Below are 11,174 nucleotides of genomic sequence, written 5' to 3' on the forward strand. Positions count from 1 at the left end.
TAAATAATAATTTTATTTTTATTTTTAATTTATTATTAATTTACTTTCACACATAAAAATAAAATTGTAATATTTATTTCTTATTGTTCACATAAAAATAAATTTTGAACTATTTACTTTCTAAAAATCACATCACTCATTAGGAAATAAATTAATTAATAATTTAATTAATTGATAAAATTTCTAAGTTATTCACATGATTAAGGAAATCAATTTTAATCATTTTATTAATCATACTACACAAAAAGAAATTTAATAATTTAAATAAAGCAATACATTATTTATGGTATTTAATTTATGTTAAGGGAGAAAAAATCATCAATGATTACATTCCTCCCCACTTAATTCAACATAGTTGGCACTTGAAATACTAAGTCAAAAGATAAATCTAAATCAACTTGAAAAATATTTAGATGTAAATGTGATACTCGAAACCATTTTAAGTCCAAAGATGCGTTTTTTTTGTGCATTTTTTTTCTGTGCACTTTTTTTCAGCACAAAACTTATAAGAAATTGAGGAAACTCATTCAATAATTTGGTTTTAGATCACCTATGTAAAATGATAATTAACAAGTATATCAAAATATACATCCAATAAATCTTTAGAATAATTAAATTATAAAAATTAATTGGTTGTTGACACAAAATTTGAGGCTACATGTGTAACTCAACAAACAAAGATGAAAATTTATCCAAACTATTCAAACATATATTCTTTTATAGTTCTAAATGACTTAGAATTAACATTATATTTAATCCTCGTTAGATCTCATCATTGAATTAGACAAATGATATCTAATAAATGATTTGACACTTATTAAATCAAAACTCTATTCAAATTAATTACACATATAATTTAATATGAAATGACAACATATCAATAATTTAATATGAAATGACAACATATCAATTCATTATGAAACTTATGTATTAGAAAAATAATTATAATTCTTATGTAGTAAATAAAATCATGTATCAATCACATGTAACACATCTCAATAACATACATAACAGTCAAATAACAAACATATACATCACACCCGATGGTACACTTTCTCAACAACAGATCAAGAGACATACTCTATGAGATGAATTCCTCCCAACAGCGAATGGAGAGAATCCATATCGCACTCCCAACGGCAGATAAAGTGGCACCTCTGACCCGCCCAAGTGGGGACATGTTCCTCCAAACAATGGATGGAGGAACCGTCTAATCGTCACATTTGACGACCTATTAATCCAAGTAAGGAATCGCCCTACCTACCCTAAGCAAGGCTACATAGTCAACCATGTGATCATTCATTTATATTCATCCATTCATTTATGCATGTATCAAAGAAATAGTATGATAAAATATTATGAGGGACCATACTTAATGTATAACCTGCTAAACTATGTTCATTGATAATTGTGCACTGTGATGGACCCTAGCTCGTTTCACAGGTTGCACTTCCAATATGGACCACTCAGCATAGTCACATATACTACATAATAACAATCACATCAATATCATCAATTTAATCTAAAAAATAAAAGAAAATCAATAATCATTTATAAATGACACTTTCATATGAAACTTTTAAATTCATCACATCATAAAGACATGAGGCATCAATCTCTCAATAGTCTTCAATCAATCAAAACCTTAATTGAAATAGCCCGATTGATTTGAATCAAATGCAATTTAATTAGGACCTAAAGTAACCAATGTCAAATCCTTATAAAACTAGCGATTTAATTTAGATTTGATCAATTTCAATTAGGATAAGTAGGCTTGAACTGGTTGAGTTGGTCTATAATCACCTTGAACTGACTTGAACTAATCAAACATATCCGATTCAATCAACTAACGAGCCCAAACCAATAAAGGAGACAAAATTAGACTATGTTGTATAGTGCTAGCCCAGACCAAACCAACTCATCTAAGTCTTGGATGGGTCACGCACTTGCTTGTCTTAGGTAATAAGTTGTGTTGAGGTACAACGAGCTAGATAGAGGGGCGACAATATGTCTAGTGTCAGTCGCATAGCTGAGCGGTTGGGTCGTGCCTAGTCACGAGCTAGATCGTGTTTAGTCACATGAGATGAGTCATACTTGATCACATGAGATGCATCATACCTGACCACATGAGTTAGGTTGTACTTGGCCATATGAGCAGGGGCATGCTTAGTAACACAAGCTAAACCATACCTAGCCACATAAGCTAGGTCGTACCTGGCCACATAGGTTGGGTCATACTTGGCAGCATGTGTTGGGCCATATCTGGTCACATGGGTTGGGTCATGCCAGGCCACATGGGCTAAGCTATACCTAGCCATACGGGCTGAGTCACGCCTAGCCACATGGGTTGGGTAATACCTAGCCACAAGAGCTGGTCTAGCCAATCAACTTAACCCAGGTAAGGCCCTAATTTGAACCCTCTTATTAAATTATATTCTAATATTTTCAGAAGTATTTTAAAATATTATAAAATAATAATTAAGCTCAAATCCATTCTTTTTTATAAATTAACTAACTTACATTCATGATTCTAAATTTAAAACTAATTAAATCATAAAAATTCGCACATAATTCCTTGAATCATAAATGTATAATTAAATGAATTAGAACTATTATTAAATTAACTAATCATTCTAACATCATAATTCAATAATCATTATTTGTTAATCATAAAATTTCAAAATTAAGATATTATTATACATCATACAAATAATAACAATTCTAATATCAAAGATTTTAAGATATGAATAAAATGTGATAACAAAAAAAATAGAGAACCCTACCTCTCCTCGGGGAATCCTTTCCTCAATCCTCCCATTGCTAGACTCAATGAGGAACGAGGGACAGGGACCTCCTTTTATATAAGAGAAGATGAGTTCTCCCCAAAAGCAAGCAATAATTTAATTTTTATTTTTATTTTACTTTCACATATTAAAATAGAATTGTAATATTTATTTCTTATGATTCACACAAAAAAATAAAATTTAAACTATTTACTTCCTAAAAATCACATCACTCATTAGGAAATAAATCAATTAACTTCTAATTTGTCCACATGATTAAGGAAATCAATCATAAACATTTCCTTAACCATACTACACAAACAAGGAAGTTAATAATTTAAATAAAACAACACATTATTTATGGTAATTAATTTATGTTAAGGGAAAAAAAATCATCGGTGATTACAGAAAGACTCACACTTTTACTTTAACCAGAACTTTACCAGGTTAAACAATAATTCTCCACCAAAGTGATAGTTTGCTATTAGTTCTCTACACTAAGGCCTTGTTATAGGTCAAATACTAATAAAAAACAGTTGGAACTGCAACATCTGTTGTTGCAATCATTTTGTTTGGTTTTCCACAACTGCAAAGACTGCAACTTTGAACTCTTTATCTTTGCATATGTCTCCAAAAGAGGCAATGTCAAATTACAAATAATGTAGACTTATCACCAGTAATGTAACTAACTTCATTGCTACTAGATACATTTTCCAATTATCTTCATCCTTGAGTACCTATATTAACCTACTTTACCTCCTTTTGGCTCCACCAAAGTTTTCAATTTAAATTTTCATATAAGGTTAAAAGAGATGTAGCAAGTTTTGAAAAGACCAACTATCAGAAGGAAGCAACAAGTAAACTTTTAAGCTTCTCAAGCTGGATATGTTCAAATGACTACAGTCGTGAATGTTGACTTCTTTGAAATGTTAGTTGTTCATATTCTCCAAAGATATCCAAACCACTCGAACAGTTCTCTCATCTTATCCTTGATTGAAGTATTCTCCAACTTGTCATCAATCTAGTCATTCAGTAGAGATACACTCAGACATCTCAAAAGGCACAATCAAGCCATAATAGTTTTTTAATACGAAATTTCTTAACTACCCAACACTTTGGCTTAAATGGAGATATGGTAGGCCTGAAACATATTGTATTTCATACTGATAGAGAGCTAAACAGCACATATAACTACAAAGGCCTTGTCCCATATAAACAAAGGAACTCAAAAATTGGCTGTCTTATAACTAAACGCTCTCAAAGATTATAGCTCGTCGCTGGATTTTTGAAGCCAACATCACAATTTGTGTCATCTATTAGGCCAATATTATAATATGTGTCAAACTTTTATTGTCAGACTTGTCAGTTTCCCATCGCGAACATCTTCAGCCCTCAGCAGCCAAAGGCATGGAACACCAGCAAAAACAAAGAATGAGTAACCTGAGAATCAAATGGTTCCTGGATCACCTAGGTTCCACCAAACTAATGTGATGCAAATAACAACAGATTTTCACTTTTCTCATCCTACGAAGTTATAACATCACAACTTGGTTCAGAAGTTGGAATACTAAGAAGCAATGGTAAAAAGAAGCACAATATTTTCAAGCAATAATCAGATAACAGAAATAATCCAAGAAAAATCCATCTTCTTAGGAAAAAGTGCATTCCCTTGGGACTAGGCATTAATGAGCATTCAGCATTATTTTAGATGTCCAAAGCAAGGTATTAAATTTCACCTAGTTGAGTACAATTCAGCAGTATTCACCAACCCAACTGCCGACCATGACGCAGACTGCTTAAAACTGCACAGTCCGGTTTGTTACGTATACTTGTTTTCTTTTGACCCCACTGTCACGGACAAAGTTCTAAACAGGATGTTTGATGTAATACTTATGTATGTCCGTGTCTTTCTGTTTATTCATATTTTACACAGCATATAGAGGAACGGTCGAAGACTTAACAGCCACATTTTAGTTGGGTTTGGTGGCCTTCTTAGGCTTGTAAATAAAGTATGTGTCATGTGAACACTTGCGAGAGTTATTCGGCATGTAGTGGACCATTTTGACCCTTTGTTGTGCAACCGTTCAGAGCTTGTAAAGTTTGTTTGTAATTTGCATTGTCTATGAAGTGTTTTCGGAAATGTTTGCTTGTGGATTCCGAGTGAGACGCTTTCTCTAACCCATTTTCTCTTTTGTAGGTCCTAAGGGACCATGGGAGGTTTCAGAGAGGCTGACCTTTGCGGACAGACACGCAAGAGTGCCGCATGACTTAGGCAAAACCAACTAAGTCCGTGACACCACAATAGAGCTCATTGGGAGTTAGTATGATTCAACCAGTATTCACTGATCCAACTGCTGGCCAAGACACGGACCGCTTATAACCCGGCAATTCAGTCCGGTTTGTTACATTTTTTTTTTCTTGTAACCCCATGCTAGGACTCACAATGCAACACACCGTTAGGAGTTAGGAGTCAACTCTTCCCCGCCTATTGCCACCTATATGCCTGCCATTGTCTGCACGTCCCCTGCTCACCACTCGCTCCATATACCACATCCTCCTCTTCTTCCTTCTTATTCTTCTTCTTCCTTTTTCGTTGTATTCCTTCTTCCTCCCCACCTCTCCCCCCCCCCCCCCCCCCAACAATATTAAGGTATGCCGGAACGGACTGGACTCCTACCATCCAACCGTGAACTAGAATGGATCAGGTTGCCAACATTGAATTCTTTGATCCAAAGTCCGAACCCCCCAAAATAATATATGTTCTATCACCCTAAACTTCCAGATTTTGATAAATCAATCAAAGAATGTGTTGTGGTCCAGTGTAAGGGTGATTCTTCAACTAAATATGGTATGTTGAACTATCTGTGTTGCAACCAACAGAAGAAAATGCTTGTACATGTCATGGAGTTGAATTGATAAACAACAAAAATAAAATACTTGTATATGTCAAACAAATAGCAAATGTTCGAGAGAACAAGAGCAAAAGGAAGCATGATATTCTCATACAACTAGAGATGACAAGAAAAATTGTTTAGAGAAACAGGCTTCCTAGAAAAACACATTGATATGACTCTAGGAACAAATGCTTTTTTAGTCAAAGACATTTCACCATGCTATGTCTACTATCTTCTCTAGTCAAGTTTTTCTTCTCTACAATCTTTTCCTGACAAATACAAGTTAGCAAAATCAAAGTAAACCAAATTGCAAGCCTAGAGTATTCAGATTGTCAAAAAAATGCTGCAAGACTGAAGCAGCACCGTTGGACAAGAAGGAAGGAGGTAGCAAAAGAAAATAATTAGACAGGAAAAGGATATAGAACACTGAATAGTCTGAACACAATGTCAGATAAAGTGATGGAGGACAATAAAGTTCTTCAATAGCACATTTTTCACTTCTCTCGATGTGCCAATGCTAACCCCTTGAAACAAAAGAACCATCAAGAAGAACAGATCTCCTTCTACCACTACCATCCTAACTAAGCAGTGTTTTCATCGCAATTACACCTTCAAGGTTGCCATATTTCCCAAAACTAAGTTGAACCGGCCTTACTCAACCTGCCAGCTCATTAACCCTTTTGCCTCTTAATTTTACATATAGAAGAAGGATCAGGTCACATTTAGTGCCCAAATGTTTACAGCGTCTAACACAACTAAACTTGTCACAGAATAGCTTGACTATGAAAACACTCTAGCCAACTTACCATTTCTTTCTATATCTAAGCATACTGCAAGCGAAGGCAGGAAAATAGAATTAGAAAAACGGATCTCTAACCCTAACAATGTAACAACAATTGACCATCAACAATAAACAAAGAAGAATAATAGGCATAACATCAAATAGTCAATTTAGAATAAAAAATTGAAAACCTACATTACATAAAAATCAGCCACTTGAACAGGAAGCCGCCCAATCTCTCGAGAAGACCTTCCAAAGTCCCGAAACCTTATAATCCTCTAACCATGCTGCATTCTCCGATTTCCCCTCCAGAAGGAAGCAAAAGTCCCTCCTGTGGAGCCCGAGAAACCCAGAGAGTAGCTCAGATTCCAAAAGCTAGGGCAAAACAGCCCGAGATCTGATTCCAAGTCATAAGACGGGGTGAGTGCGTGCATCAAACGACACCCGCACCGGAGGATGTTCGGGGGAACTAGGAAGGCCGAGGGGCGCCGATTCTTGGGCGGATTCGGAGACGGGAGACGGCGTGGGAGGGCCGCGAGTTTTTAGGGCTTTCGCCGGCCGTTGAACGGGAGGTGTCGCGACTCGACGCGAGGATTCGAGGATATCGCCACGACCCTCTCTCTCTCTCTCTCTTCGCTCTCTCTCTCTCTCTCTCTTTGGGCCCCTGTTCAAGGGTTTTCTTTTTCTCGATTTCCTTATCTTTGTTTTTAGTGCTAGTTATGTAGGTTTCGAAGCTACAGAAGAGTGCATCTGCGGAGGGGTCCGAAATAAAAAGAAGGCAATCAAATTAGTAACATAAATGCGACGAATACCAAACGTGGGACGCGGTAAGCGTAAGAGGTCAAGTCACCGCCTCCAGTGTGCGGGTCGGATCGTGCGATTTGGGTCTCGGCAATCGGGTTACGAAATTAGGGCTCCGTTAAGACAACGAACGGGCCGGATTTAGACTGGCTAAACATTCTCTCCAAAAGATCTTGCGACAGTTGGATGTCGACGGAGATTAAACGTACGGTTCACGTGATTTGCCCCGGTGCGAAGCATCAAATAAAGCTATTTGGATCTCCGCCAATTGGGTCACAAAATTAGGGCTCCGTCACGGCAACGAAAATGGGCCGGATTTAGTCTGGAAGAATATTCCACCTGAAAGCCCTTCCGGCCGTTCACGAATTGACATCATGATCTTGATTTCTGATCTTCTTTTTATAAAATTTTTATTATAACAAATGAGATACATTAGATGATGCTCATACCTGAATTCTTACATGATTTCTGATGTTAAATTCTTTGCATTAGAAGATTTATGTTCTCATTGCTTGTGATAAAAAACAAAGACTGCTTGAGATAGCAACTTTCCATTTTACATTAAAATATCATGACTCAAAAGCTTGTTTAAGATGGAACTTCACTGGTATTCTGCTTTGCAGTGCCCTGGGAAGGGATCCAGAGAGCAATACCATTAATTTCTAATCACTAGATATATGTTTTGAAGGACAGATCACTGAATATTAGAAAAAAATTAAGAAATTACACTTCATAAATGTGCAGTGGGAACAGAGTGATCTAAGGAGGCAACAGATTGATACAATACATAATTTCAATAAAAAAAGTGCAAAATCATACCCCACAGCTAGCTATTCAGGTGAATATTATTATCAAACTAGAAGCAAAATAGAAACCAAAATCACAAGAAAAAAGACAAAAAAAAAAAATCCTGTCGATGTCATCAAACATAGACATCCTAAGAAGCATAACTCAAGTCCATAGCATAACTATGGTGTTCGCAACTATTACTAAAGCTTATTTGGATCGAGCAGCAGGAAGTGACCAACAGAACTGAACATGTACTTGAGCTTTCAAGATCAGGACAGCCTCCTTTCATACTGAGAATGAGATTGTATGGCTATTCTTCTTCGACTACCACGCTGATTTCACCCTTCTCCAGCATGTCGTAAAAGGCTCTTGTTCTCCTCTGCTCATTCCAGTGGTGCATCTTCCACAGACCACCAGCAAACAGTCCCAGTGCTAGGCCAATTATAATCTCCTTGATAACACTAGGGCCTTTCAGGGTAGTGTGAGCAATTTTACGAGAAGCCATCTGTTCTTTGGCAAAACACAACTGCCACAGACAAGAAATTATAATTGTTTGGCAGAAAAGTTATACCACGTTGTTCATGACACCTTATCATCATCCCAACTATGTCAAAAATTTAGAAGAAAGATGTATCGTAAAATAGTTGAAGAGTTAATAAAGCTAGCTAAGTATGCAAGAGAGGGAATACATGTCAAGAGATAGCACACAAGGGAAGAAGTAAGCATTGGCAGTAGATTTCAAGACATTGTTGCTAAAAATGTCATAGAACAACAAAAGGAACTGAGAAAAAGATAACAGGATCTGGAAACAATAATAAAGGTGCAGAAGTAACATCTTATGAGCCTAATCTTCAAAGCTGAAAAGATTACCAAATCATAAACTTTTTTAGAAGGCCTTCTTCACTGATAACCCAACAACCCGCAACTCCCATCACCAAATTTAGCATCATAAATTAATGATATTATCTATGACAGAATGCAAATGACAGGCAGAATGGCTAATGAGAGACTCTTAAGCTTGCCAAAAGACTCATCAAGATGTGAAAGCATTATTGACTTGATCATTTCAACAAAACCAAAATACATAAAGTAAACTGCAAACTTAATATTATGGTCCATGTAGCTTAGACTAATGCCTAGTTGCACTACCAGTCTTTGGAATTCAGAGTAACTTGCCCCTTGTTTCTTCTCAAACTTCCTAGATTTCATATGAATCTAATCCTCAAATTTAGACAAGCTACTCATCTGAAAAAAATTCCTTATCATGAAGAAAAAATTTTCAAACCCCTTTTTGCTCAAGCTCACAACCTTGATCATATAAGACCCAGAAAGTATGCTTTATGGTTAAATCTCCTGGATGATGACGAATAAAAGGCTTTGTAAACTTCAATCATGTTTTTAAGTTGCAATTCTAGCTTCTTACTCATCTTCACATCTCACTTGGATAACTTATGAGGAAGCTATTTAAAAGTCTGTTTTTGTTTATTTCTGAGGTCCACAATTGTTGCCACACAAAAGAAACATATATCAAAACACCCAAAAACAATTCTCCACATAAAATCATTATCTCTATCATATTTAAAAGCTTAAACTAGTAGATATGGCAGAATCTATATTCTTATATTATTAATAATCCTCTTACATGTGAGTGGTAGATGGCTCAAACCCAATACATGAAAATTAATCGAGCATCTTTGTTTACATAACCGTGACCTAAAAAAATTTGAACTCGGGACCTTTCGCTTTGATTCAATGTCATTAGGTCTAACAGCTTATGCATGTATCTGAGACATAGATTTGCAATCCGAATATTTGATTATTCATTCGTATCATATAGCAACAGCATGATGTTGATCTCCCAACTTCCACTCATTACACCAATCGGAACCCAGCAACAATAACACCACCGTTCAATCACCAACCAAAAAGATCATCCCATAACCTACGACTTCACCTCTGACATCTCGACCAATTTGAGATAACAGAAGCAAAAGTTCCAATTGGCCAGCGCAACCCATTTCAGATCTTGAAACGACGAATCAGAAGAAACAGATTGGGATCTATTAGTGAAGAAAGAAAACCTAATCGGAGAAACAAACAACAAGAGAAAGGGCGGAAGAAGAACCTCGGAAGGAGATCGATGCTGGCTTCGTCTTACCTGTGACTGGTCCTCGCACGGCGGGGCGGCGTCGATCGAGATTGCTCGAGGTGCAACTCCACTGTGGGTACAATTAACGGAAACGGGCAAATACGATACGTTACCAAACCCGCTACGATCGTTTTTAACAGTTCTTGATCACGTTACGATGGATGACGGGGAATTAGAATCGAACTTAATTATTGACAATTTTAGGTTCGTCATCAACCATCGTTGTTTGTTACTCTATGATGGACATGTATGATTTTTCTACTAATTTTTTTTATTAATATGAGATTTAATATTTTTTATCAAACTTTGATTAATATGAGATTAAATATAATTGTATTTATACTCAATGATAAACTTTATAACACGATATATATTACATCAGTGAGCAACTATTATCCATCTATATTGATCAACCTTATAACTTCTATAAACAATAATTTTCATTTTAAAATTTCTCTTTATAACATATTATTGAAAGATCTTTTAAACTCTGAAATATCTTTAAATACTTATGAAATATGAAGAAATTAAGTGTCAAATATCTAAAACAAATTGTTTTAATGAATATTATCATATCAGAAAATTTTAGATTTCACAAATTCATACATATCTAATGTATAACTCATTGATGATAAGTTTATCTTCGTCTAGATATTGAGCCAAAGCATTAAAATTGAGATTATTTTCTTTCATAACTCTCCCCTCCAAAAGGTTTTCATAAAAATATGGAATTGTATCTCATGTCTACTTTCCCATACCAAAAGAAGCTTATTAGATTTGAAATTATGCAGTAGTAGATCTTTCAATTTAGTCTAGTATCTCATGACTACTAAAGTTATACGGAAGTATATCCTTCAATGTTAACTTATGTCTCATGAATACTTTCCAAAAGATTCTATCATTGTTGTATTTGATTGAAACTCTTCATCTCATCTCATATACAATACTAAATTATTTTTTCTATAAATTTTCCTAGA

The 11,174-nt window shown here is 35.5% G+C and overlaps 2 protein-coding genes across 4 annotated transcripts in view; both read right to left on the reverse strand.

Annotated features, from left to right (window-relative positions):
• LOC135652771 (uncharacterized) overlaps positions 1 to 7,079 on the reverse strand; it is a 52,683-nt gene extending 45,604 nt beyond the window's left edge. The window contains exon 1 of one of the 2 annotated variants that reach the window (XM_065174000.1): positions 6,654 to 7,079. The gene's annotated coding sequence lies outside the window, so the exon portion shown is untranslated. The remainder of the gene's footprint in view (positions 1 to 6,653) is intronic. The other variant, XM_065174001.1, reaches the window with a different exon arrangement.
• An 884-nt stretch (positions 7,080 to 7,963) lies between these two features.
• Positions 7,964 to 10,359, reverse strand: LOC135583742 (cytochrome c oxidase subunit 5C-like). 2 transcript variants are annotated; one of them, XM_065174040.1, is made up of 2 exons: positions 10,207 to 10,359; positions 7,964 to 8,574 (listed from the first exon to the last, which is right to left on the reverse strand). In XM_065174040.1, exon 2 carries the CDS (start codon positions 8,551 to 8,553, stop codon positions 8,359 to 8,361), a length of 195 nt encoding a protein of 64 aa, XP_065030112.1. In that variant the 5' UTR covers positions 8,554 to 8,574; positions 10,207 to 10,359; the 3' UTR covers positions 7,964 to 8,358. The 2 variants fall into 2 exon arrangements, with proteins under 2 accessions (XP_065030112.1, XP_065030114.1); XM_065174042.1 differs by having other exon boundaries at positions 10,174 to 10,322.
• Between the last annotated feature and the right edge of the window lie 815 nt (positions 10,360 to 11,174).

This window comes from Musa acuminata, chromosome BXJ3-11, assembly GCF_036884655.1.
Source record: "Musa acuminata AAA Group cultivar baxijiao chromosome BXJ3-11, Cavendish_Baxijiao_AAA, whole genome shotgun sequence".
Lineage (NCBI taxonomy): Eukaryota > Viridiplantae > Streptophyta > Magnoliopsida > Zingiberales > Musaceae > Musa > Musa acuminata.

Coding starts and splice junctions, on each gene's coding strand:
- LOC135583742 (XM_065174040.1), bottom strand. CDS start 8,553: ATGGCTTCTCGTAAAATTGCTCACACTACCCTGAAAGGCCCTAGTGTT.